Source organism: Cotesia typhae, unplaced genomic scaffold, assembly GCF_013202065.1.
Source record: "Cotesia typhae breed Kobodo isofemale line unplaced genomic scaffold, CoteBio_Ctyphae contig_83, whole genome shotgun sequence".
In the NCBI taxonomy this organism is placed as follows: Eukaryota; Metazoa; Arthropoda; class Insecta; order Hymenoptera; family Braconidae; genus Cotesia; species Cotesia typhae.
Genome location: NW_027423769.1, coordinates 1477807 through 1505765, shown reverse-complemented (window position 1 = coordinate 1505765; position 27959 = coordinate 1477807). Strand labels below are relative to the sequence as shown.

The following is a 27959-nucleotide window of genomic DNA, read 5'->3' as shown; positions in this document are numbered from 1 at the left end:
GGGAATTTAAAATTTTAGCAAACGTTTTATTTTTTTTTCTTTGCTTTTAAATTTATCACACTAACTAAATTAAGGTACCCGACATTCTTTAATTTTATTTTAATTAATTTAGCAGATATTTAATAATTTTTAGAATTTTTTAAATAATTTTTAAAAGAATGAGAACAAAATATTGAATTGTAAAAATTTTTTAAAATTATAAATGCAATTTTTTTGAAAAAGTTTACTTGTTAAATTAAATTAAAAAATTATTAAATCATTACTAATTTAATGTCTTTAAAATTTTTTATTTTAAGATATTAAAATTAATAGTCACTTGATCATTTTTTCATTTTATTCAACAAATTTTTTTTTTTAAATTGTATTTTTAATTTTTAAAAATTTCTACCAAAAATTTTTTTTGCCAGAATTTATTTATTAAAAACATTATAAAAATTATTAAATATCTACTAAATTAATTTCCGTTGATTTTTTTAAGAAATAAAAATTATATGTAAAAAAAAAAAATTTCTAAAAAATTGCTAGAATTAATTAAAGTATATTTTTGATCTCCAAATAATTGTATATTGTCGATGAACAATTAGTATCTTGATAAATATTTGTATAAATTTACTTTCTATTCCAAGAGAGGAATTTTTAATATTGTAAATTTACTTAAAACTGTTAAAAAATAAAATTAATCATGCAGTATGATGCTTAACATTTTTAAATTGTACAATAAAATAATTCTGTATACATATTCATTTATATATATATATATATATATATATATATATATATATATAGATAAATTTTTTAAAAATTCATTAAAAATATTTTTTTGTCAACTATTTTTCAAGTATTTCCTTGAATATCTGTCAAAGGATTCCACTATTGTTGATCTAAAATAAATTAACATGAATGAAATCATTTATATTTTAATAATTACATAAATTAATAAATCAATAAATTACCTAAATTGTTTCTGATGAAGCAAATAAGCGCTAACATGGCCAGCGTCAATAAAACGGACTTCAGCTCCAGGCCAAATTTTTTCCAAGCTCATGCAGTTGTCACGCGGAACATAAGCGTCGTCCTTAGCGCAGACGGCTATTATTAAATTAGTATCAACAGGTACTTCGAAGTTACGTAAATGGGTACACTCGTCCATTATTCCACGCATAAATTGGAGCGCTTCCTGTTCGCGACGTTTATCTGTTCCATTATTTTTTTCGGCAGGCAGCATACATATATCTGTGTAAATAAAATATTATATTTAGCACATTTTATCAAAAAACTGGGAGCAAAGCTTAGGAAATTAAAGTTTTAATAATTCAAAATTAATTATACTTAATAATCATTTACCATCCAGTGATTCAGGCTCTGAAGGTTTGAATCGGTTTGATATAAGGTTCAGAGGAAACATTTTAGCAGCTGCTTTTTCATCCGCCGCCGATTCGTCTGTCACGTCAAAACTTGCGCGCTTTATTATATTATTGTCTTGATTTTTATCCGAATTATTTTTAAGATCATCTGTAAGCTCGCACATTCTTCTTACGCTTGCGGGAAAATGTTGTACGAAATGTTGACCAGCTAAGAATGCATCCTAAAAAAAAAAAATAAAATTTTTTTTGATTAAATAATGACTTTTGTTAAATTGCACTGTATTTTCTTAACTATTGATGTTTTTAAAGATGTAAGCTCATCTTAATGTTACACTCATCCAGAGCTTTCATTTGAGTACCCACATTAATTTTTCATATATATATATATATATGAAAAATATATCAAAAATGCATGTGGGTACTCAAATGAAAGCTCTGGATGAGTGTAACATCGAGATGAGCTTATATCTTTAAAAATGTCATTAGTTGACAAGATACAAGGTAATTTCTTCATAAATCAATACTTGATAAATTCATCCATAAGTTGATTAATTTACTTACATCCTGATCAATTATTTTAACCATTTTAGCCAAATCATTTTGATACATAGTATCAGAAAAATATTGCGACTGTAAAAGAGACCAATTTATGGAATTAGCCATCACTCCTTGGGTAAAAACTGGAGAAGCTGTGGACCAAGACAAACAGGGGACTAGTGAAATTGGTTTTGGCCAATTTGTAGCTGCTAGCGAAGCCATCTACGATTAAAAAAATTTATTCAAGAGTCAGTCTTTAAATAAAAATTGAAATCTTTTATCAGGAAATTAGCAATTGGGTTAAATTCAATCTTTTGGAATTCAAAATGATTTTTAATAAACTTACATGACCGCCCATAGACAGTCCCGTCAAGCCGAGGGGTCCTAGTCCATTTTGCTCGCACCAATTCAGCAAAACGATGCACTCCATTATCAAACAACCTCCCATAATAAAAATATCCGACACGTTTAGCAAGTTGGAGCGTCTTCAAAATAAATAGATTTATTATTTAAGGGGGATAGCCACTGTAAAATTTCGGAAAAAAAATTTTTTTTTTTTTTTCATTAAACTGAAGTTTATATATTCAAAATTATGTATTTCAAATTTTATAGAAAAATTCCGAATAGTTTTCGAGTTATAGTCATTTTTATAAGAGCGCGTCGATTGACCGTTTTACGCGCGGCGCTTCGACGAAAACGTCGCCTGCTCGCTCCGTCTTTGATTCGTACGGGTTGGCGATTGTTTTCCCTCACGATTGTCAACCGTTACAATTATTTGACTTTTAACGTATATTTTTTCTTATTGTTGAGATACTGTACCTCATAGTTTAGTTGTTTTGTATGAATACACACTCGTTCTTTAATTTATTGAGTTTCTTAGTGTACTCGTTATTGTTTACTTACTTATTTTTTTAAATCTTCTGATTTTTTTTTGTTTATTTAACAAAAAAATTTGTTAAATAATGGATCGTAAACAAAGTAAAGTTATTAAAAACGAAAGAAAACTGCCAAACGACAGGAAAAAATTTAATCGACCGCTCAACAGATATGAAACTGAAAAAATACTGGCTCTCAACGACGTGATAGTGCTTCCAAGAGGAAATTATCACAAAAATCTGATTGTACAATTGATTCGAGTATTAGCTACAAAATTATAAATTTTTTTCGATATTTAATTTACTAAGTGGCTGTGTATCGTGTAAAAAGTGTGGTGGTGATGTAAACTTTACTGAGACAAGTATTCGAGGATTAGATTTTAAACTAGTTGTGAATTGCAAAAATGTGATCCAGTTTTGATAAATTCATGTCCACTCATCAAGAATGCGTATGAAATTAATCGCCGTTTCATCTTTGCAATGCGGATAATTGGTATTGGGTTATCTGGAGCTGAAAGATTTTGTGCTTTCATGGATTTACCACGACCAATGTTCCATAGCTTTTACGATCGTCTGGTCACACAAATCAGAAATGCAGCTAGAAACTGTTGTGATTTAGTGTTGAAAAAAGCTGCTAAAGAAGAAATCCAAGAAACCTGCAAGCATTTAAAATCCAATGACATTCCTGGAATTTCTGTCTCCGGTGACGGTAGTTGGAAGAAAAGAGGGTTTAAATCTTCATTTGGTATATCTTCTCTAATTGGTTACTTCACTGGCAAAATCGTAGATGTAAGTATGAAATCCAGTTATTGTAAGATGTGTGCGCTAATGAGCTCAAAAAAGGAACAGCTGAATACGATCAATTTATGCAAGACCATGCTCTAGACTGTCCAATAAACCATGAAAATTCTTCTGGACAAATGGAGGTAGATGGAATAAAAGAGATGTTTATGCGATCAGAGTTATTACATAACGTTAAGTATGTAAACTATATAGGTGATGGTGACACTAAAACGTATAAAAATATTTGTGATGCTAAACCGTATGGGGACATGGTGAAGATAAAAAAAAAAGGAATGTATTAATCACGTGCAAAAACGAATGGGCAGTCGACTAAGGGCTTTGAAGAAGCAACGAACTAACAAGAAGACAAAAACAGGAAAAGAAGAAAATACACAGAAAAGTTTAGGTGGGAAAGGTCGATTAACGGACAAAGCAATTAATGAATTTACAAAGTATTATGGTTTAGCAATCAGACGTCATTCTAATGATGTTGATGAGATGTATAATGCTATTTGGCAAACATTTTATCACAAGTTTTCATCACCCGAAGATCCGCAGCATTTTCTTTGTCCTGAAGGTGCAAATTCGTGGTGTCAATTTCAAAAAGCTGTGGCAACAAATACTTTGGACTCATTAGTTGAAAAACCACCACTTCCTGCAGATATTGCGGAAGCTTTAATACCGATTTATGAAGATCTATCGAATCCAGAGTTATTGGAACGATGTGTCGGTGGGTTTACACAAAATAATAATGAAAGCTTCAATGCATTAGTGTGGCAGCTCGCCCCAAAAACAAATTCTTCTTATTCCCTTATTGTTGAAATAGCTTTATATATTTCAACAATTACATTCAATGATGGGGCTCTAGCAACTCTGAAGATATTAGAGAATCTCGATGTTAAAGTAGGACCAACACTCTACTCATACTGCGCTGAGCGCGACGCTACTCGGGTTAAAGCTGCTGAAAGCCGCATGGAAACGGCCAGTAAAAAAATAAAAAAGTCAAGGTCAATACTAAAGATAAGGAGGAAGAACCCTCATATGGCCCAGGACTTGATAGTTTGATGTGAGTATGAATATTTTGTGAAAGACTAGATTTTAAAGTTGCGAGAATCTTCTTAAAACTTTACTCGCGTTTTTCTCAAAACGACTTTTTCAAACTTTCCGGTACTGTAACTTTCGTAAATATGAACCGATTCTCAATTTTTTTGTTTCCCCGTATTCGTCTACTTAGTGGCTATCGTCGCACGTAGGGGATTTTGAAAATTTTAATTTTTAAGATTTTTTAAGGCTGTTTGAGTCCAAAAAATGAGGAAAAAAGACGAAAAAATTTTCAATATGGCGCCATTTTTTCTCAAATCAAAATTTTCAAAATCCCCTACGTGCGACGATAGCGACATTCCTATAGATTAAAATGCCGTTTGGTTTTTTTGTTTCAGATAATCCGTTTTTGAGTTACAGTACCGGCAATGGAGGGGGAAATTTTTTTGGTGCTCTACAAAAATGTTTATAACTTTGTGATAACAAAATATTTTTGAATAAAAATTTAGGAGAATTATCCTCAACATATACTTTATAAAACAAAAAAAACCCGATCCCCAAATTCCTTTATTATCCTAGTAAAAAAAATTCCCGAAAATTGCCTATTTTTTCCAGCGTCACAGTGGCTATCCCCCTTAATAAATAAAATGAACTGTCATTTTTAAGGCAGTACAAACCTGATTTTTTTTTCCTTACATTTGATCTTTAGGTTTTCTCAAGCCATAAAATGGATTTTCAAGCAACAATGATCCGATCCCAGATTCTTTCAGCAGTGGCTTAGCAATTAGATTCCGTCTGCGCCAGAAGTACTGTAAAATTAATTAATTTTCTACTGAGTTATAAAAATTCAAAAAATTTATCTATCTATTATCAGATTAATTTAGTTGAAATAAATTACGTGGTCTCCAGTCCCTGCAAGATGCAAACACACAGGTTTTATTTTCTGAGAAGTCCACTTTAGAGGTAATATTAGTTGAAAGTATGATGTCTTAATTTCCTCGGGCATTATATTTGGTAAATGCTGTTCAAATGGTGTTTCGAAATTTCCTTCGATTATGTGACAATCAGACCATTCTTCATCCTAGAGACATTAATAAAAAAATCAAATATAAGACATAAATTATTACAACTTTTTTTTAACTTGAAATTTATTTATTTATTGCAATTGTCCATAAAAATTTATGTTAAATTTTAATAAAAATAAAATCTATTTATTTTTACGATTTATTTGTCAAATAAATTAGAGAAAAAAAAAATTAATTCAATTAAATATTATCATTAATTTAAAATTATTACCTTGGTTATTGTAATTGGATAATCTCGAGGTATAAGGTTGTAACAAGCTTCTCGATTAGCAACAACTTTTCTAAATTCAAAAATCCTGTAAATAAATAATAATTATTAATAAAATTTTAAAGAATGAATTGTAAAAATTTTTAATAATTTTTTTACAAATAAATTCTCAAAAAAAAAAAAATTCTAAAAATTTTTAAATATCGGCTAACTTTATTTTAATTTTATTTTTTAAGAAAAATAAAAAAATTGTCAAGTGTCTGCTAGCTTAAGTGTCATTATTATTATTGTTAGTGTCTTTGAGAAAGTCATTGTAAGGTGAGTAGAAATAAATGAATAAAAAAACAAGATTACCTTCTCAAACTTTTAGGATTGCCCCAACCTTTAGTGAAAAATTTAGTCAACAATATTCTTCGGTAAACAGAGTCCAACCGACTAGGTGGCATTTTAAACAACAAATTCAACAATAATACAGCGTATGTACAAACAAACAATAAGCTCTAAAATAGTTTTATTTAAATATAATTGAGGTATATTGGTCAATGTAAATACTTATCAATTGATAGATAATAAGTTATATGCTATGTATTATAATATATATTTATCTTGTAAATATATATGTAGTAAATATAAAGAATTGATTTAACATTGATTTGACTTGTAGTTGATACTGTCATTATTTTTATTATTAACTTATTGTTGGCGATAGTTTGTTCACTAGAGAGCGCTGAGCAGTTTTTTTTTTCATTTTTTCCGTCACACCGGTAGGCGGCGCTGCTGTCAAATAAAAATTTTAATTATTTAGAAGAGACTGGCAGCGCCAAAAATGGCTGAAAACAGAAAAGTGAATGAGAAAAAAATACGAAAAAGTTGTTGACAGGTAATTTATAGTTTAATTAACAATTTATGGATAAAGTGACAATTACAAAATTACATACATGCAAAAAATTAAATACAATGTTGTAAATTAAAATTAATTTTTTAGGTTATTAAAATTTATAGACACCTGTCAATTTTTTAAAATTACTAAAATTAATTTAACAGATGTTTAATAATTTTTTTTTTATAAATAAATGATTGTCAAAAAATTATGACATTTAATTTAGCTGTCACTTGACAATTTTTTAATTTTCTTTAACAAAAAAATTTGTTCTAAAAAATTATTTTTAAAAAATTGCATTTTTAATTTATTAAAATTTCTACAAGTCCATTTTTTCAATAAATTTTTTTTGCTATAATTAATTTAAAAAAAAAATTTTTTTTAATTGTTTTAATAAATCAATTACAATAAAAAAAATTCTTCTAAAAATTTTCACTCACAATTTTTATTAATTTTCACTTTTGTAATTTTTTAATTTAATTTTTTTTTTTATAATTTAATTGCTATAAAGTTTAAAAAAAATTTTTAACTGGAAATTTTAGTGTCATAATAAAATTGACATGGAGAAATTTTAGAAAATTAAATATATAATTTTTTTGTTGGTTTTAATTTCATTAATAAAAGAAAATCTAAAATTTAGTATCATAATATCTAAGAATTGTTTAAAAACAGCCATTTTTGGTATAAAATTAATTAAAACAAAATAAATTTAAAATTATTGTTATTTTTTAATAACTTTAGTTTAAGGATACAATAAAAAAAAATAATATTTGATGTTCCATTTATTAAAAATATGCAGTTATTTTCACATCTATTTCATTACTTTCAGATCAATAAAGTACAATAATTATAATTAATAATTAAAAATAATACGACAGAGTACATATAATCAAGTCTCTATAGATATCGAAAAAATGTTACTTTTTCTACGATGATTTCCAAAATATATATTATATTAAATTTTTTATTTTTAAATATTGCCATTTATAAAAGACCAATTACAATTACTCTGTCGTAGGGGCAATTTTTTATTAAATTACAATTATTATTATTATCATTATATAATTTAGTTAGCATTTATAATGCTATATCTTAAAAGATTGCATAATTAATAATATAAAAATTCAAGCTTGGTAAAAGATTCAATAAATTTAAATTGTACAATTAATATTTCTTTATTTCTTCTTTGGTTTCCTTTCGTCATTCGGAACATCACTTTTTGAAAATAAATCGGTGCTCATGGTATTGTAGGTGCAATAATTTCTATAAATATCGATTAAAATCACTCTTAAAACACAATTAACGCTAAGTTAAATAATATAATTGCTGGCACATTTTTTATAAATCAATAATAATAAATAATAATCAATAGTTATGCAAATAATCAAGTATTTACAATTATTATTATTATATATGCTCAAACAGAATTTATTTTTTACTCTACTTATTATTATTTTACTTCACTTCCACGCAAGTCATAGTTTTTAATAAATCGAACAATTGGAAATATTTTGTTTTTTAATAAACAAAGCTAGACATTTTTTTTTTTGACTTTTAGTCAATATTTAATTTATAATTATAATTATAATTACTAATTACGTTTTATTTGTTCAGTTTGAGTATAAAACTTAAATTTAATGGTAAGATCTGTTATTAGTTAAATTAATTATAAATAATAATCAATTAACTAATTAACTAATAATACGTTTGGTGTATACTTTGATTCAGAGAATTCATTTTATTCAATTAGTTTATTTATATCTTAATAAATATCAACTAAATGTTTTTGTCTTCCGACGCAATTAATCATTACATTAGCTAAGCAATCAGTCTTTACCGGAAAAAAATTATTATCGCATTATTCTAAACAAAAATAATAAATATTTATATTTATACGATCATTCTTTACTCGAATCTAATTATATTTTTTTCAGGAAGACAACCAATGATTGTATTTGTACTTTTTTTTTTTTTTATTCCGCCATTGTTACGCATCCCCACTCTCATGCCGGGAATTTTTAAACAGGCGGCCATTTTTAATTCTTCAGGCAAAAGTTTTAACTAAATATTTCTTCCTTAAATGAGCATAATTCTTCAATTTATAAAAATTTGTATTAAAAAAAAGAAATTAATTATTTTTTATACCAAAAAAAATTTTTTTTTTTAATTTATGATCGTATGAAAAAAAATTATTTTTAATTTTGAATCAGTCTTTAAAAGAAGAAAGAAAAAAAAACACGATAATTATTTTTAACTTGGCTTGACTGCGTTCATTATTATTTAATAAATATCAACTTCATTAATTTTTATACTTTATCAACACACGCTGAACACAATGGTCAAAACGTAATTAATTATTTACTTATAAATTTAATTATTTGATTTTTAAGATAAAAGCCCGGGTAAAAAAAAAACTATATAAAATTATATATTATTTTTTATAATTATGTTTGTAATTTTTGTATAATTATATAGAATTATATATAATTATATAAGGTCATTTTTTATAAATAATTATACATAATTTTTTAACCCGGGAGCAGTGCAATACAATAAAATTATGATCGAAAATCTGGAATGTAATGTTAAAAATAAACGTGTATAAAAAGATTTCAGGTCACTCTTTTCTATTGCTGTGTAAATAATTATCAGGCCTAAATAAATAAATATATATATATATATTTATAAAAACAAAACAAGACCATCGTAAGAAATAATAATGTGCGCGTGATAAAGATGTGAAACAACCAGATATCTACGTCAAAATTAATGAGGTAGAGGTCAATTAAAAAATTTACGAAACTGCTATACAAGCTTGAATGAACAACGTAATAAAATAATAGTGTTAGTTATTTTAGTTTTTGTTAATTTCGACGTAGATTTAGGGATTAGTTAGTTAGTTAGTTTTTTTCTCATTATTATTATCAATAATAATTAAATATTCGAATTATTTAGCCCCCGGAATTTTTCCTAAAACTTTAGACAGGTCAACACCAGTGAGTGCTTGCACCGCCGGTGGTACTTGACCCACCAGACGGGTCAGTTCGTTAGTTACGCCGTCGTTACCTCCCAGTAGTACGATTTCGTCTATTCTCGCCAGCGGGGCAGCGATTTCAGCGGCAATCTAAAAAAAATAATAAATAAAAATTAATATTGATTTCTTCTTTTAATAAATTTAATAAATTAATTTTACCTTAGGCATTGCGTTCAGAGCAATATTCAATATAGCTGCCTCGTTATATTTTTTGTAGACTTGGGCCTTCAAACGCATTCTTTCGGCCTCTGCGGTACCAATAATGTCTAATGTTTTAGCCTCTGACTCTCCTATCAATCTTATCTTCTCGGCTTCGGCTTTAGCATTTTCAACAGTTTGCGTTCTAAAGTTAAAAAATTTTTTTAATTTAATTAGAAAAATTTTATTTGAAAAATTAAAATTTATTAAAAAAATTAAAAAAAATTTAATAAAAAATTTAATAAAAAATAATTTGTAGTAGAAAATTACCTTTTTCCTTCCGCGACAGTGGTCATCTTATAATGCTCAGCTTCAGCAGGCAAACGAACAGTACTCTTAAGTTCATGCTCCTTACGACGAACCTCCTGCTCTTCAACCTCTATCATCTTATGTCTCTCGACAACTTCAATTTGGATTTCCTCGTTCCTTATTTTTTGCTTTATTTTAGCCGCTTGAAGTTCGTAGGCAAGCTGAGCTTCGGCTTTCTGGAAATTATTGTAAAGTCTTTCAAGGATTTAATAGTCTAATTTTTTTTTTTTAATTTAAAGGACATTGTGGAAAAAAATAAACTTTCACTTGATTGTTTATTCTTGGGGAGTTCAATTGCGTAAAGATTTTTTTTCTTTTTTTTTTTTAGTAAATATACTATAAACTTACAGCTGTATTGACTTCTTGATCGAAATTCGCTTTTTGTAGCTGGAAGAGACGGGCGTTGTCTTCTATTTTAGAATCCGTATTGTATTTTATGTCCATAGCGGTTTTTTCACATTCTGCTTCCTATTTTTTTGATTTTAAATTAATTTTTTAATTAATAATAATTAGAAAAATAATAATATTTATTAAAAATTAAACTAAAAAAATTACCCGAATTCCAGCATCACGATTAGCCTCAGCAACACCAATATCAGCATCACGTTTAACAGCAGCCGTTTGAGCTTTACCTAGAGAAGCTAAATATTGAACATCATCGTAAACATCCTTGATAGTAAACGACAATATCTCTATTCCCATGCGTCCCACATCCGGAGCAGCAACTTCGCGTACCAGTGCTGCGAATTGATCGCGATCTTTGTAAACTTCTTCGACCGACAGCGTACCTGCACACAACATTTAGTAAGTAAATTTAATTTTTTAAAAATAGTATTATAATTAATGACTGTATTAATAATTTAAAAAGCAAATTTTTACCTAGAATAGCTCTAAGATGTCCCTCCAAAGTTGACAAGATAGTGCACTTAATTTCATGAGTGCTCTTCCCCAAAAACTGTTCGCTCGCAGTGTGCAGTAATTCATCAGCCTTCATTATCTTGCACTGGGCGACCCCAGTAACGGTCAGTGGGACACCCTGGGCTGTTTCAACGCTCTCACACACTGGATTTAGAGTCATCACTTCCAGAGACAGACGTTGGACATCCGTGACGAACCACCAGCAGAATGCGTATCCGCCTACGATCGTTCGTTTTTTCATAGATCCGCAACATCCTCCTGTAAATTTATGATTTTATTAATTATTAATATATATAAAATTAAATAATTTATTTTAAGTATTATAATATTTTTAAAAACTTATTAATTATTTAATTAATCATTAAAATTAAAAAAAAATTTTTTTTTTAATTTAAAAAATTTTTAAAATTAAGAACAAAATTTTTTTTAATTTTTAAAATAAAAAAAAAAATTAAAATTAAAATTTTTAATCATAAAATTAAACATAAATAATAAATTCAAGAAAATTAAAAAAAAAAATTATAATTAATTTAAAGTTTATATAAAAGTATAAAAAAAATTTTATATTTACAATAAATTGTGAAAAAATTTTTAAAGTTTCTATTTTTAATAATAAAATTTTATTAATGTGTATGAAAGATGTTTATTGCTTCTTTAGAAAATTACAATTAAGTGCAGCAATTACAAAAATAATAAATTTTATTTATTTAAATAAATAAATAAATTAGTAATTACACAAACAATAAATTTAAGGATAAAAAATAAATAAAAAATATTATTTGTAATTTCATAAAAGTAAATTTGTTTTAATAAAATATTTATCATGAAACATTGATTGAATAATAGCTAATGTATCAGCAAACAAAACTATTGAATTTAAAAAGCAATATTTGCTGAAGAATATTAAATATAAAATAACAATGTTTGTAAATTAAAGTCTCTAAGAACGTGACAGTTTGCACGTAAACCTAGGCGAGCATCATATCAGTGAACGTGATGAGTAACAGGTAAGAATAAGAAATATACATTGGATGTAGGCCAATTCTTTAAACATTTATCTCTCCCATCAATTATTTATGATATCCTTATATTTATTATTTATTAAGATAATATTGATATCTGTTGATATAATAGATATTATTATTAATTTCTTCAATGGGAATAATTCTAGTTGTCATTGTGTTAGATGGTAATTAATGTAATTACAGGCGATGAAGATTGTTTTGAATACGTGGCTGTTAAACTCTCTTATTTTTTATTTAAGGACAGAGAGAATGAAATGAAGCGAGTGGTGGGTACAAATGACCCGTTATACAGCAGGTATGTACTCTTGGAGGCCGTACCTTGATCTCCTACTCTCCTACTCGGTTTCAGTTATTTCAAATGATCCAGCCGGCTGGACCACTGCTTTGTTTTCAATGTCAACCTTACAAATGTCATTGTCGTTTACTTGGAGTTTTTTTAAAAATATTTCGATATTTTTCTAAGACCATTGAAATTTTTTATTCTAATTTTGGTGAGTTTTTTTTTATAATTTTATGATTTAATTTTAATCAATAAAATAAATTTTATTATATAATTAATAAAATTGTACAAGAAAATTTTTAAACAATTTTTTTTTAATAAAAAAATTTTTAAACAATTTTTTTTAAATAAAAAAAAATTATTAAACAATTTTTTTTTAATGAAAAAAATTTTTTATGGCAATTTAGTTATTTAAATCTAAAAAATTAGAAATTTATTAATTTCTTCTTTTATTAAAAATAATTTTTAAGATTTTTATAACAAATTAATTATAAAAAAAAATTTTTACAACACTTAACAGATATTTAATTATTTTTACAATTTTTTTGAAGAATTATTAATTGAATAAATTTCTAAAAATAGTAATAATTTTTTTTATTAATTAATTTTTTTTTAAATGAAAATATCCCTTAATTTCTTCATAAAATAAATAATGAAGATTAATCAGGTAACCTATATCTGTTTAATAACATATATTGTAATATTGTAAACAGTGTGTAAAATTTCTCAGCAATTTTTTATTGAAACTGTGTCACCTAAAAAATAGTTATTATTAATAATAAAATTATTATTTAACAATAAATTGTTTTTTAAAAATATTTGCGGTTACCTATCACCTCTGCTGAAGACAAAAAAGTTAAAGCTATAACCAATAAACAACGTAATTATGTTTTTGATAACAATTGTCATTTCTTCTCTATTGAATAGCAGTAGTTAACAAATAATTTGCTGGAGAAATTATTATTAAGCATTTAAATGACGACATTTGAAATTACTTAACCATTGAAAGTTGTTGTTTAAATCAATTGTTATTCTGGAAGCATCGGTGGATTACAGTTAACCGAGCTTCGGAGATATACATGCCGAACAATCGACTCCCGGTGTCACTTGTCGATACATCCGCTTGGATTAACTTTATACTAATAAAAACACTCTTTTGTAAGGCAATAAGTAGTCTTTTTATTTTAATAATAAATTGTAAGTTTAATTGTGTGTTAAAAAAAAAATTAAAGTGTTAATTAAAATAATCAAATCAAATTTGGATTAATAAAAAAATTAAAAAAAAAAAATTTTTTTTTTTAAATTCACACTTAAAATTTTTTTTTTTTTTCAATAAATCTTGACATTAAATTTAGCTGCTTTTAATTTTTTAAATAAACAAATTTACATTGTTAATTTTTTAAAATTTCTTCGTCAATTATTTTTGTCATAATTTATTTGTTTAGGTTTGATGAGATTATAACCCGATAATTTCAAGCTTACAATGGGAGTTGAGTCAACGATTGCGAGTTACCTCGGCGGCGCCACCGGGGGTCTAAGCTGGTTTTTCCCCGCGCTCGCTATGGCCATCTCGTACTTCCAGCTAGAAGTAATGGACAAAGAGTCTCAACCAATTGACATGCCGACAGAATTACTGCATCCTGCGTACGACTTCATCGTCGTCGGCGCCGGATCCGCAGGCAAGAAACTCTAATAGAATATTACAAAACTAGACCAGTAAATTTTTGGCCCGTTTTAACTCAGAACCTAAAATTAATTAAAAACTTTTCCACCAGGCGCAGTAGTAGCTAGCCGCCTGTCGGAGATAGAAAACTGGAATGTTCTACTGTTAGAAGCCGGAGGGGACGAAACGGAAATTTCCGACGTTCCATTGCTAGCTGGATATCTCCAGCTAAGCAAACTCGATTGGAAATACAAAACAGAGCCTCAAGGCGACGCGTGTCTTGGTAAATAATTATTATTTTACAATAAAACAAATAAATTTTCACGAACTTTCTCCGTAGAAAGTCGATATCTAAGTCGCTAAACTTTTTTCTGCATGGTAAAAATTTTTTGTTTAATATTTAACAGTTTTTTTGTGGATGATATTGAAATTGAGAGATATTTGATCATTTTTACAATCAATAAAATTATATTTTGAAGATAAATCTTAATTTCAAAAATTATTTCCATAATTTAGATAATTAAAAAAAAAAAATGTGATCAAAATTAAATACTGAATCATTTTAAAAATTTAATTTCTTCCAGCAATGAAACAGGGCCGTTGTAATTGGCCGCGCGGAAAAGTCCTAGGTGGCAGCAGCGTCCTGAACTACATGTTATACTTGCGGGGTAACCGCAAGGACTACGACATCTGGGAGCAGCAAGGGAACCCTGGCTGGAGTTCCAAGGACGTGTTGTACTACTTCAAGAAATCTGAGGACAACAAGAACCCGTACTTAGTCAACACAGTCTACCACTCGACCGGAGGGTACCTGACGGTGCAAGAAGCGCCCTGGAGGACGCCATTGGCCACTGCCTTTGTGAAAGCGGGCCAGGAAATGGGCTACGAGATTCGGGACATAAATGGCGCCCGTCAGACGGGATTCATGATCGCGCAGGGGACTATCCGGGACGGGAGCCGCTGTTCCACCTCCAAGGCCTTCTTAAGACCTGCGAGACTGAGGCAGAACCTGCACGTCGCCCTGAACTCCCACGTAACCAAGGTCTTGATCGACCCGACGACTAAGCGGGCCTATGGAATAGAAATGATGCGCGAGGGCAAGATGTACAGGATCCGGGCCAAGAACGAGGTCATTTTGTCGGGTGGCTCCGTAAATTCTCCGCAGTTGTTGATGCTGTCGGGCGTGGGACCTAGGGACCACTTGGAGCAACTGGGAATCCCGGTGATTCACGACGCAGCTGTGGGACAGAATCTCCAGGATCATGTAGGACTCGGAGGGCTGACGTTCCTTGTGAATCAAGAGGTTTCTATGGTTGAAAACCGGCTCCACAGTGTCTCTTCAGTGATGAGGTACGCCATCTTCGGCGACGGACCGCTGACTGTTTTAGGAGGCGTAGAAGGGCTCGCTTTCGTTAATACCAAGTACGTCAACGCTACGGAAGACTTTCCGGACATTGAGCTGCATTTTATATCAGGATCGACGAACTCCGACGGCGGAAGACAGATCAGGAAGGTCCATGGGATCACTCAGAGGTTCTACGACGCAGTTTTTGGGGAAATTAGCAATCGGGATGTGTGGAGTGTCATTCCAATGCTGCTCAGGCCCAAAAGCAAGGGCTTGATCAGGTTGAGGAGCAAGAACCCCTTCGATCATCCTCTGATCTATCCAAATTACTTCAAGGAGCCGGAAGACATTGCGACGCTGGTAGAGGGCGTTAAAATTGGCGTCGCGCTAAGTAGGACAGCCGCGTTTAGAAAGTATGGAAGCGAATTGAATCCAAGACCTTTCCCCGGCTGCCAGCATGTCCCGCTTTACACTGATCCGTACTGGGAGTGCATGATAAGGCACTACTCCGCGACTATTTACCATCCGGTGGGAACTTGCAAGATGGGCCCCAGTTGGGACAGTGAGGCTGTCGTTGATCCTCAGCTCAGGGTCTATGGGGTTACTGGGTTGAGGGTTATTGATGCTTCTATCATGCCGAATCTCGTCAGTGGGAACACCAATGCTCCTGCGATTATGATTGGCGAAAAGGGCGCTGATATGATTAAGGAATTTTGGCGCAAAAGGAAACATGGCTTGTGATTTTCTTAGTTTGGTTAGTTGGGAGGATTTGAGGGATTCAATGACCTCCAGATGGCAAGACTGACTTTATTGTTTGTAGGCTTAGATTTGTTGGACGTAGAATAGGAGGTTTAGGTTGGTTTGAAAGAATTTTTAATTATTTTAATGAAAGTTACTGTGAAAAAAATTTTTGATATGGTCCAATGTGTTTATAAATAATTTTTTTAAATAGTGTTGAAAATTTCCAGCAGGTGGCGCATGGTCGCTAAATTATCTCGTTAGAAGTGAGTTCATTTTTAGAATATAATCATTTTTAAATTTTTGAAGGAACCGATTAATTGATTATTAAGAAAATCTTTGTCTAATGCGATGATAATTGTTTAAAAATAAAAAATTATACTGTATTAGAAAATTAAATCAAGGATATTTTAGAATTTAATCAAATTTTCTTGATTCAAGTTAACTTTTCATTCTACGTAATTTTAAAGTTCTATAAAATACTATTTAATTTTGTATATTATATATTTAATAATTTGTTTATAAATAAATTTATTTATTAATAAAATAATGGATGTAATAATAATTTAGACAAATTGATAATTAATTAAGATAAAAATACTGACAATGAAATTTAAATTAAAGTAATTGTTTTTTTTTTTTTTTTTTTTTTTTTTTTTTTTTTTATACTAATAATTTATTTATTTTGTTAATAATGAAAATAAAAAATTATCGACCACAATTGGGTGTAAAATAAATAAAAATCTTGAATTCCTTTATATTAAACAGTACTTTGGTTTGTTTTTCGCTGAAATCTCACAAGTGCCCTATCACATATAAAACCATGCATGTTTTTTTTTTTTCGGCGGTTATATCAAAAGCCAGAGTGTAAGATAGCGGGCACATCCTGTGACAACGCACTCAGTTGCCCATGAAACCTCGCTTAGACCATCATGCGTAAGTCATTTCCATCGAAATTAATATTTAAAATTTTTCTTTTATAAAATACTTTCTCTTAATTGTAATTCAAAATTTTCAATGTAATAATTTCCATAATTAAGTAATATCTTCAAGCCGTTAACTAATAACATCATTCTACTTTAGGTTTACAGAAGTTTAACTCGATGTAAATGTGTCTGCGACTTAGCAGTGTTTGGATAACAAAATTACCTTCAAGTTTAAACATAAAAAAAAAAAAAAAAAAAAAAAAAAAAAAAAAAAAAAAAATGGAAAAAGGGATTATATTTCTGACGCTTCTGAAAGCTGGAACGATGTCATCACCACTGCACTGGGTAAATAAACCGTTCTTTTATCAAATATTAGCTTTGGTTTAAATTGTCATCTCCTGTAAAAAGGCATAAATGCATAAATGCACAGTAGCCTCAATAATGGTTCATCTTAATAAAATTAAGCGATGGGAATTGTTGATGCGGGTGTTATCATGTGTGCCAAGGTGTGTAATGTGGGCCACAGTCCCAAGTTTCGGTATATTTAAGCAGTTGTGCTGCTACCAGTTGATTGATGTCGTTGTTCAGCATGGAGCCATTAACGATAAACTACTCTGTAATAATTTATTTCGTCTATTTGTAATCATAGTAATTACCAAGTAGTAAGTAGTAACTGATTAGATTACTCACTATCAATTTTATTTATATTTTTACAGGTGGAGTACGTCCCGGAGTGGAATGTGACTTACGCGTGTGAGATGTTTGACGCGAACAATAAGTGCCAATTTGAAGACATAACTTATTCTCCGAGAGCGTGTGGGCAGAACATGACAGCGTTTATGATGATGCTTCAGACTATGATGATATCAACGTGTGATATTGCGGATCCGTGTCGACGAACTGGAACTAATACCATCAAGGATGATGAAGTGTAAGTGATGTTATAATCTGTAAAACATTTCTTCTTCTTCAGTCTTTTTGAGTGAAAATTTATTCTTTCCAGGTATGACTTCATAATCGTGGGCGCCGGAGTAGCTGGACCAGTCGTAGCGAGAAGATTAGCTGAGCAAGAGCCCTGGTGGCGAGTTTTGCTGATAGAAGCCGGTCCGGAAGAGCCTACCATGACAGCTTTTCCGGCGTTCGCCTTCAGCGCGATAGATTCGCAGCTTGACTGGAATTTCACGACTGAACCGACTCAGCCGCATCCGACCGCTTGTTTGAAATCCGGAGGACGATGCACCTGGCCGAGAGGCAAGATGGTATCAGGAACTGGCGGATTGTACGGAATGATGTACGTAAGAGGCCACCCTGAGGTCTACAATCGATGGGCCCAGGCTGGAAATGAAGGATGGTCTTATCAACAAGTCCAGCATTACTTTGAAAGAGCGGAAAATCCAGAAATTCCGGGGTTGACTTCTGGGAGTCTTTTTAAGCGGACTAAAGTTGGAGGTCCGTTGAAGATTGAATACTTCTCGTACAAGCCGCCTTTTGGCGATGAAATCCTGAAAGCTGCGTCGGAGTTGGGATACAGGACTACTCGGCTCTACGGCGAGAAGCAGACTGGGTTCATGGTAGCTCCGATGATGACTGAACGAGGGCTGCGAGGAACCACTTCTAGGTTCTACTTACGGCCTATTGTTCATAAATCCAATTTGAAGGTCCTTACTAATGCGCATGTGACAAAGATCATCAAGAGTCCTTGGAGCAAGAACGCTTGGGGAGTCGAATTGATTGATAAGTTTGGAGTAAAAAGGAGAATCAAGGCTGACAAAGAGGTTGTCTTAACTGCAGGAGCAGTAGGTTCGCCTCAAATCTTGTTGTCTTCGGGAATAGGCCCGAGAAATGATATGAAGAAATTGGGAATTCCGTTGTACCATGATCTTCCAGTAGGACGGAACCTCCATAATCACGTGTCTGTTGGTCTGAAGATGAGCATCAATGATACATACTACGAAGACATCACCCTTGATGCTATCAACGAGTATCTAGCCAACCAGACTGGGCCGTTGACAAGCACTGGGCTGACGCAGGTGACTGCTTTTCTTGAGAGTTCCTTCACCACTCCAGGAGTTCCCGACATTCAGGTCTTTTTTGATGGCTTTAGTTCCTCTTGTCCGAGAACTGGGCAAGTTCATGAATGCTTTGACGGAAGCCTAGGTGATTGTCCGAGAAGAAGGGAAATTTTGGCAAGGCCTACTACGGTAGTTGTCAAGTCTCGAGGATTTTTGACCCTTAGATCAGCGAATCCGTTAGATTCGCCGGTGATCTATCCAAACTACTTCACCGACGAGCAGGACTTGAAAGTGTTAATCGAGGGCGTTAAGAAGGTGATTGAACTTACGAAAACCCCGACTATGAGGAAATGGGACTTGAGAGTCGATGATACAGTTCTGCCGGAGTGTGCTAAGTACCCGTTCGGATCCGATGCCTATTGGGAGTGTTACATAAGAATGGAGACTGGCCCGGAGAATCATCAATCCGGAACCTGCAAAATGGGACCCAGAAGCGATTCTGATGCTGTTGTTGATAATCAATTAAGATTACACGGGATTCCTAACATCAGAGTTGCTGACGCGTCGATATTTCCTCATGTTCCCAATTCAAATCCAAGTGCTGGTATCATCATGACTGCTGAGAAGGCTGCTGATATGATTATCAACACTTGGGAAGGTTTATGATATGTATTTAGATCAAATAAAGTCTTTTCTTGTCAAACACTTTTACTTTTAGACAACGTAATTTATTTAGAGTTTAGATAACTTAGAATAGAATTGTTGAGGATAAATATTATGTAAATATATGGGTTAAGCTAATAATAGATGAATCTGTAATTCAAGATATCTTTACAAGGTGAGCGGTCAATAATAAGAAAGGTGAGGACTTATGCAAATAGTTATTTTAAAAATCAGTATAGCGTGATGTAATTCTAGAAGTTGATAGTTATTGTAAGTGATCGGTTTCAAGTGCATAGAATATGGTTTGTAGAGCTGGTAGTTCATACCTTGCTTGGCAGTGAATACTGAAGGATTGTCCAGGTTAATAAGGTAAGTCATAAATTTTTAAATCAATCCAAGTTTTCTAAGCCAAATCATCTTTTAGATAAAATGGACTGTTTGACTCAAACATGTGGATTGGCAGCAAGCGGTTCATCGCCGCAACTATTCATCCAATTGATTCAGACTCTTTTGATGTCCCAATGTGGCCTTGGGGGAACAGAAGAGTATCCTCGGGATCGAACATCCGAAATCTTAGAAACTCTTGGAGAATCATTTGATTTTATAATTGTTGGAGGAGGATCAGCTGGATCGGTTCTAGCAGCGAGACTATCTGAAAAACCCGATTGGAAAGTGCTGTTGATAGAAGTTGGGACGTATCCTTCAGTGATGAGTGATGTTCCTGGCATGGTTCTGGCTCTGCAAGGCTCAGAAGAAGATTACGCTTACCAAGTAGAACCTCAGAGCAATTTCTGTCTAGGAATGATCGACAAGCGCTGTAAATGGACGAAGGGAAAAGTTTTGGGCGGAAGCTCTGCCATCAATGCTATGCTGTATGTCCACGGTAACAATCGAGATTATGATTCTTGGGCTATCGAGAGCCAAGGCTGGGAATACGAAGCTATCCTTCCGTATCTTAAGAAATCAGTAAATTATCCTCGTGAAGATATCCAGAAGTTTGGAGATAAGTATTTTGGAAATGATGGACCTATTGATGTCCGGAGATTCAACTACACTGATTCTACTTTTCAAGATGTTTACTTGAAAGCTGTTTCAGAAAAGGGTCTTCCAGTGTTGGATGCTTTTAACATGGACCGATTTGTCGGATTTGGGAAAGCTCACGGAACTGTTGAAAACGGACGTCGCCAAAATGTGGCCCGAGCTTTTCTTTCACCGGCTAAAGATAGGAAGAATTTATTCGTGATGACTTCTGCGAGGGTGGACCAAATTTTGATAGAAGGAAATCGCGCATCGGGAGTCAAGGTCACGTTGAAGGACGGAAAAACAGTCGATTTGAGGACCAGAAAAGAAATTGTGCTTTCTGCGGGATCTATTGCTTCTCCGCAATTGCTCATGCTGTCCGGAATCGGACCTAAAGATGATCTGGAGGCTTTGGGTATCAAGTGCAAAGCAGATCTTCCAGTTGGAAAAAATCTTCAGGACCATTTAGCTTGGTTAGGACTCCAACTGGAGTTTCCAAATGGGTTAGGTCAAACCCAAACGAAACCTCCGTTCAATGTGCTGGATGAAGCCTACAAATACCTTATTCATAGAAAAGGTGAGTTCTCAAATGTTGGAGGTGTTGACTTGCTCGGATTCGTCAATGTTGGAGATCCAGAGTCTGCATATCCTGATCTTCAATTCCATCACGTTTATGTTCCAAAGGGATATGTGTTTAAAGTAGATGCGATGTTAGCAGCCTTTAGTGTTGATGAGAGTCTAACTGAAGGTCTTAAGAAAGCTTCTCTTGATTCTGATATAGTTTATGTAATTCCCACGTTGTTGAACTCGAAAAGTGTTGGAGAACTAACGCTTCGTAGCAAATCTCCAGGGGATCAAGTGAAGATTTTTGCCAACTACTTGACTGATGAAGAAGATACTAAGACGATGCTAAAAGCGGTTGAATTCATTAAAAGTCTTCTGGATGCTGATACCTTCAAGAGACTGGGTGTCAAGTTAAGGAACTTTGGGATTCCTGGCTGCAAGGATTTCAAGTTTGACAGCCCAGAGTACTGGGAATGCAATATCAGACACACTGCTGGGACTCTTTATCATCCAGTTGGAACAGTGAGAATGGGAAGTCCTGTCAATCCTAAATCTGTTGTGGACTCGACATTAAAAGTTTTGGGAATTGAAGGACTTCGCGTTGCAGATGCGTCCATCATGCCGGTTATTACTAGTGGTAACCCACATGCAGCTACTTTGATGATCGCGGAAAAGGGAGCCGATTTGATCAAGCACCAGTGGGGTTTTAAAGATGAATTGTGATTTGTTATAATTTGTAATTTATGAGTAGAGAGATATATGTGTTAGTTAGACAGTACTTATCCGTAGAATAAAATTGTATAAAAATTTAATACAATAAATGTTCACAGTGTCAATGACATTTGGATTAATCTAATCAATATTATAATTTATCAGAAATCTTTGGCTTAATAATTTTTTATCATAATATAAATAGTCTAGTTTCAAGCGCTTTTAAAATAATATTACTGAATAATTTAATAGAAAATGTGACGGAACAATAATATTTATTTATAAGAAATAGATTTTTATGATCAGGTCACTTATATCAAGCATTAATGTTAAACCAACTTGCACTTGAATTATTTTTTGAATCAAAAAGCGTGACGATACGCTATTCAATAACTGATTATGGTATCTCTTGTTCGGAGTCAATCATTGACCTCTTTGTTGTTGTTATCCTGTTTTTCTTGGTGGAGTAAGTCGATAATTGAAAATCGAGTGCAAAATACTGCAGAGAGCGATTGGGGACGGACCAATTCGGTAAGTGTAAGATTCAATTGTAAGAATTTATCTAAATTTCTATAATAACCAATATTTCTTTCAGAAAAAATGGATTCATGTGTGGTTCAAAGTTGCCCATCGCCAATCAGTGGATCATCACCAGTAATACTCACTCAATTCATTCAGACACTTTTAGCAGCTCAGTGTGGGCTTGGAAGAATCGAGGACTATCCTCGAGATCGAACAGCCGAAATTTTGGAAACTCTTGAAGAACCATTTGATTTTATAATTGTTGGTGGCGGATCAGCTGGATCAGTTTTGGCATCAAGATTGTCCGAAGAAGCCAGTTGGAAGGTGTTACTTATAGAAGCTGGGACGTATCCTTCAGCGACTAGTGATATTCCAGGCGTATTTTTGGGGCTGCAGAAAACTGAAGAGGACTATGATTACCTCGTCGAACCACAGAGCGATTTCTGCCTGGGAATGATTGACAAGCGTTGCAAGTGGGCGAAAGGGAAAGTTCTCGGTGGGAGTTCGACAATAAATGCTATGTTATACATTTATGGAAATAATAACGACTTTGATTCGTGGGCAGCGGAAGGCAACCAAGGTTGGGGTTACGAAGACGTCCTTCCCTATTTCAAGAAATCGGTCAATTATCCGCATGAAGTGATCTTGAAATATGGAGACCGGTATTACGGAAGTGACGGCCCGCTGAGTGTACGTTCTTACAATTACACCGAGTCGAATATTCAGGATATTTTTTTACAAGCGGCTAAAGAAAAGGGAATACCGACCTTAGAAGTTCTCAACGGAGATCATTTTATAGGCTTTGGCAGAGCGCATGGAACTTTGAGTGATGGACGTCGTAACAATGCAGCAAAAGCTTTTCTTTCGCCGGCTAAAGATAGGAAGAATTTATTCGTGATGACTTCTGCGAGGGTGGACCAAATTTTGATGGAAGGAAATCACGCATCGGGAGTTAAGGTCACGTTAAAGGACGGAAGAACAGTCGATTTGAGGACCAGAAAAGAAGTTGTGCTTTCTGCTGGATCTATTGCTTCGCCGCAATTGCTCATGCTGTCTGGAATCGGGCCTAAAGATGATCTGGAGGCTTTGGGTATCAAATGCAAAGCAGATCTTCCAGTTGGAAAAAATCTTCAGGACCATCTTGTTTGGCTGGGAATCCAATTGGAGTTTTTAAATGGTTCTCTGGACAATGCTTATTTTCAAAATGATGTCTTTAACTATCTAGCGTTCAGCAAAGGCGGGCTTGCTGGAATTGGCGGGATAGATCTTCTTGGTTTTGTTAATCTTGATAATTTTACTTCACCTTATCCGGACATCCAGTTCCATAACTTTTTGATTCCGCAAAGCAACTCTTTGTTGATGGCCAACTTGGTGAAAGCCATGGGCTTGAACCAAGAGTTGAGCGATTATCTAACCACTTTATCAAAGAATACCAGCACTATCCTCATGTGTCCTACTTTGTTGAAGCCAAAAAGTGTTGGACAGGTTAAATTACGCAGCAAGTCACCCAGTGATCAAGTTACGATTTATTCCAACTACCTTACTGATGAAGATGATGCAAGATTGATGCTCAAAGCTGTTGACTTTGTAAAAGACTTTGTCGACACCGAACCTTTCAAGAAGTTGGGTGCTAAATTGAGGCAGGTTGTTATTCCTGGATGTGAAAATTTTGTCTTTGATAGCTCACAGTACTGGGAGTGCAGTCTTAGACATATGTCCAGCACTCTCTATCATCCTGTCGGGACCGCGAGAATGGGATCTTCTATAACTCCTAAGTCTGTGGTTGATTCGACATTGAAGGTTCTAGGGGTTGAGAGTCTTCGAGTAATAGATGCTTCGATCATGCCGGATGTCACCAGCGGAAACACCAATGCTCCTACGATAATGATCGCGGAAAAGGGAGCTGATTTTATCAAGAACTATTGGCTCAACAGAATCTAAATTAAAGCTTTATCACCAATCGATTGTAAACTGAATTGATATGTTTTAAGATAATTTTGATCGGTGAAATAAATGTTTTTAAGAGTAAATATTTGGTTTATGTAAATATAATTTTAATTTTGATAACATTGATGAATTAATAATTCTTACGTAAGAATTGCCCTCGTTATTAACCTCAGTATTTTGTCATTGGGTTCATTGACGACAGATATTCCGTCGAGACAAAAGGTTAATTGTTATTCCAAGTATAAAGAGATTGCCTTGAAATTTTTTTATTGTTTGTAAACTTTTATCATTGGCATTAATTAATAATAATATCAATGAAAGGATTAAAGAATCCCTGATTAAACTACACTGTAAGTACTTAATTTTTTGCATTAACGATTTTTAAACCCGAGTAATATTTTCTCAACTACTCCAGACACTTTTGATCGCGGAATGCAGTCTCGGAAGAATAGACACATATCCTCCGGACCGATCCTCAGAAATAAACGAAAATTCTGAGTTTGATTTCATCATAATTGGAGCAGGATCAGCTGGATCAGCTCTAGCTGCCCGATTGTCCGAAGAACCTGACTGGAAAGTGTTACTCATAGAAGCCGTAACTTATCCTTCAGCAAAAAGTTACGTTCCGGCTTACTATTTGGATCTCCAAAGGTCCAAAGAAGACTATTCCTACTCAACAGAATCAAACAATATTAGTTGTCTAGGTATGGTCAACAAACGGTGTCTTTGGCCTCGAGGTTTTGCTCTAGGCGGAAGTTCTGTTATCAATTCGATGATACAGATCTACGGGAACAAAGGAGACTACGATTCGTGGGCAACTGAAGGAAATGATGGCTGGAGCTACGAAGATGTCCTTCCGTACTTCAGAAAGTTGACAAGCTATCCTCGGGAAATAATTGAAGCCTACGGAACTAGGTACTTTGAAAGTGATGGACCAGTGAGGATTAGATCCTATAACTACTCGGAGTCAGCTATACCAGTGATGTTGATTCAAGCAGCCAGGGAAAGAGACATCCCGATTTTGGACATGTTCAACACTGAACGGTTCATAGGATTTGGCAGAGTTTATGGAACCATAGATAGCGGACGAAGAGTCAGTGGAGCGAAGGCTTCGATGGCTTTCTCCGGTGAAAGACAGGAATAATCTCTTTGTGATGACTTCTACAAGAGCTGATCAGGTTTTGATCAACGAGTACCGAGCAACTGGAGTCCGTGTTACACTTAGAAACAACAAAACACTCGAATTGAAGGCTTCGAAGGAAGTCATTGCTTCTGCTGGGACTGTTGCGTCTCCTCAATTGCTGATGTTGTCCGGAATCGGACCCAAAAGCAAGCTCCAAGAATTTAGAATTGAGTACTTAGCGGATCTACCAGTTGGAAAGAACCTTCAAGATCATTTGATGTGGGGAATCTATCTGGAATTCACTAACAAGACTCGGGTTGATAAGACTTTCGCCAAGTCGCTGGATGACGCTTATGAATATTTAGCTCACAATGACGGAACACTTGCTACCATTGAGAGGTCGGATGTCCACGGGTTTGTTAATCTGGAGAATCCTGAGGTGATTTATCCGGACATACAATTGGTCACTAGTTTATTCCCAAAAGGATCTACTGACAAGTTCAACACACTGCTGAAAAGTTACGATTTTACTGATGAGCTTAGAAGCTATTTTATTGATGTAGTGAAATCTAAGGATGTTATTTTGATAAGTCCGATTGTGTTAAACCCGAAAAGTATTGGGGAAATAAAGCTCCGCAGCAAGTCACCAGAGGACAGGGTTAGAATTTTTCCGAATTATCTAGGGGATGATCGAGACAAAGATACGTTGCTTAGAAATGTAGAGTTTGTTAAAAACTTGACCAATACTGCCGCTTTCAAGAATCTAGGGGTGAAGTTGGTCAACAGTACGATTCCTGGGTGCAAGGAGTTTGAATTTGACACTCCTGATTACTGGGAATGCCATCTTAGGCATGTCGCTCATCCGTTCTATCATCCGGTAGGAACAGTGAGGATGGGAACACCTGAGAATCCGAAATCTGTCGTTGATTCTAAATTGAGGGTTCTGGGGGTTAATAATTTGAGGGTTATTGATGCGTCAATTATGCCATATGTTACTAGTGGGAATATCAATGCTGCGGTTTATATGATTGCGGAAAGAGGGGCGGATTTGATCAAAGCTAATTGGATTGGGCAAGTAGTTCAAGGGTAATAAAGATTGTAAATGTATGATAAATTAATAAAGAGTTATTTTAATAACGTAAAGTTTGTTTTTTTTTTTTTTTTTTTTTTTTTCGAATTTCCGTTAATAAAATTGATTTTATCCCCTTTTGAAAATCAAGTTTTTAGCAAATCGTGATTCTTTGAAGTCTTAAGATACTCAGTAATTTTTTTTGCTGACGAAATTGCATCAAATATCACAAATTATGTCCATATTGGATAATTCGTTCGTAAGATACTGAAGTTTGATGACTTTCGAAAAGTTTGTTCAATAGAATAATTTATTCACATTTTTTAATACAAGCAGCTTAAAAGTACATAAAATTAATCTTTGTCGCTGACAATCGAGATAAAGTAACTTTGTTAAAATCCTTGGACTTTATCAAGAGTCTTTTGAAAACTAAGACTTTTAAGGATCTTGGAGTAAAATTACGCGAGGCTGTAATACCTGGGTGTGACTTTCAATTTGACAGTCCTGAATATTGGGAATGCAATCTTCGACACACTGCACATTCCTACTTTCATTCAGTTGGAACGACTCGGATGGGACCTTCTAACGATCCAAAATCTGTCGTAGATTCAAACTTGAAAGTTTTGGGAATTGACAGACTTCGTGTAATTGACGCTTCGATTATGCCAAATGTTCCTGCTGCCAATACTGATGCACCTACGTTAATGATCGCTGAGAAAGGAGCTGATATTATCAAAAATTTATGGCTCAATCATTATTGATACTTTTAATTGAGATCAATTTTAATTCAGTCTCTTAGTTTGATACTTTTACTCTCACAATTATGTTCAATAAAATCTCTCAAAATATTTCTTGCTTTTTTAATTAGAATTGCAGTAATTATGGATGAAATTAATAAATATTTTAAATTCTGGTTTTTACAATTGTATCTGACAGATGTCAAATGTTTGATTTTTATACCACTAACTTTAAAAGTTTGTACTCGCTAAAATTAGCATATAAGTTAATTTTATTCGGTACTTGTTTGATCATTAACTGATTTTTTCAACGATAAGATAAGATACGACTCGATACAAACGACATCTAAATTATACAAAATTGATTATTGCCGTAAATTTA

At 33.0% G+C, this 27959-nt stretch overlaps 7 protein-coding genes and 1 long non-coding RNA gene across 8 annotated transcripts in view; 6 read left to right on the top strand and 2 right to left on the bottom strand.

Moving 5' to 3' along the window:
• Positions 1–575: 575 nt before the first annotated feature.
• On the bottom strand, positions 576–6506 carry LOC141533122 (protein ABHD18). Its single transcript, XM_074251822.1, has 9 exons — positions 6248–6506; positions 5897–5981; positions 5499–5681; positions 5297–5409; positions 2248–2386; positions 1926–2123; positions 1345–1585; positions 954–1233; positions 576–881 (listed from the first exon to the last, which is right to left on the bottom strand). Exons 1-9 carry the CDS (start codon positions 6337–6339, stop codon positions 824–826), a joined length of 1389 nt encoding a protein of 462 aa, XP_074107923.1. The 5' UTR covers positions 6340–6506; the 3' UTR covers positions 576–823.
• On the top strand, positions 4555–5124 carry LOC141533123 (uncharacterized). Its single transcript, XR_012480186.1, has 2 exons — positions 4555–4625; positions 4999–5124. It is a non-coding gene; the product is annotated as an uncharacterized LOC141533123 (long non-coding RNA).
• A 1805-nt stretch (positions 6507–8311) lies between the features above and the next one.
• Flo2 (flotillin-2) overlaps positions 8312–27959 on the bottom strand; it is a 45427-nt gene continuing 25779 nt past the window's right edge. The window contains exons 2-7 of the mRNA XM_074251798.1: positions 11194–11490; positions 10870–11102; positions 10663–10782; positions 10276–10490; positions 9967–10150; positions 8312–9897 (exon numbers count right to left, since the gene is read on the bottom strand). Of these exons, the coding sequence (XP_074107899.1) occupies positions 9721–9897; positions 9967–10150; positions 10276–10490; positions 10663–10782; positions 10870–11102; positions 11194–11490 (1226 nt within the window). The 3' untranslated portion in view covers positions 8312–9720. The remainder of the gene's footprint in view (positions 9898–9966; positions 10151–10275; positions 10491–10662; positions 10783–10869; positions 11103–11193; positions 11491–27959) is intronic.
• On the top strand, positions 13888–16292 carry LOC141533107 (glucose dehydrogenase [FAD, quinone]). The gene is made up of 3 exons (XM_074251799.1): positions 13888–14216; positions 14313–14483; positions 14785–16292. The coding sequence occupies exons 1-3, from the start codon at positions 14021–14023 to the stop codon at positions 16284–16286; spliced, it is 1869 nt and encodes a 622-aa protein (XP_074107900.1). The 5' UTR covers positions 13888–14020; the 3' UTR covers positions 16287–16292.
• Positions 17019–19932, top strand: LOC141533101 (glucose dehydrogenase [FAD, quinone]). Its single transcript, XM_074251794.1, has 4 exons — positions 17019–17219; positions 17367–17554; positions 17926–18140; positions 18213–19932. Exons 2-4 carry the CDS (start codon positions 17393–17395, stop codon positions 19885–19887), a joined length of 2052 nt encoding a protein of 683 aa, XP_074107895.1. The 5' UTR covers positions 17019–17219; positions 17367–17392; the 3' UTR covers positions 19888–19932.
• On the top strand, positions 20177–22307 carry LOC141533103 (glucose dehydrogenase [FAD, quinone]-like). Its single transcript, XM_074251796.1, has 2 exons — positions 20177–20253; positions 20309–22307. Exon 2 carries the CDS (start codon positions 20314–20316, stop codon positions 22189–22191), a length of 1878 nt encoding a protein of 625 aa, XP_074107897.1. The 5' UTR covers positions 20177–20253; positions 20309–20313; the 3' UTR covers positions 22192–22307.
• Positions 22596–24731, top strand: LOC141533104 (glucose dehydrogenase [FAD, quinone]-like). Its single transcript, XM_074251797.1, has one exon. It carries the CDS (start codon positions 22780–22782, stop codon positions 24640–24642), a length of 1863 nt encoding a protein of 620 aa, XP_074107898.1. The 5' UTR covers positions 22596–22779; the 3' UTR covers positions 24643–24731.
• Positions 25034–26938, top strand: LOC141533388 (glucose dehydrogenase [FAD, quinone]-like; the record flags this gene model as incomplete). The annotated part of the gene is made up of 2 exons (XM_074252261.1): positions 25034–25775; positions 25819–26938. Coding segments are annotated over 2 exons (1785 nt in total), but the record flags the coding sequence as incomplete, so codon positions are not given.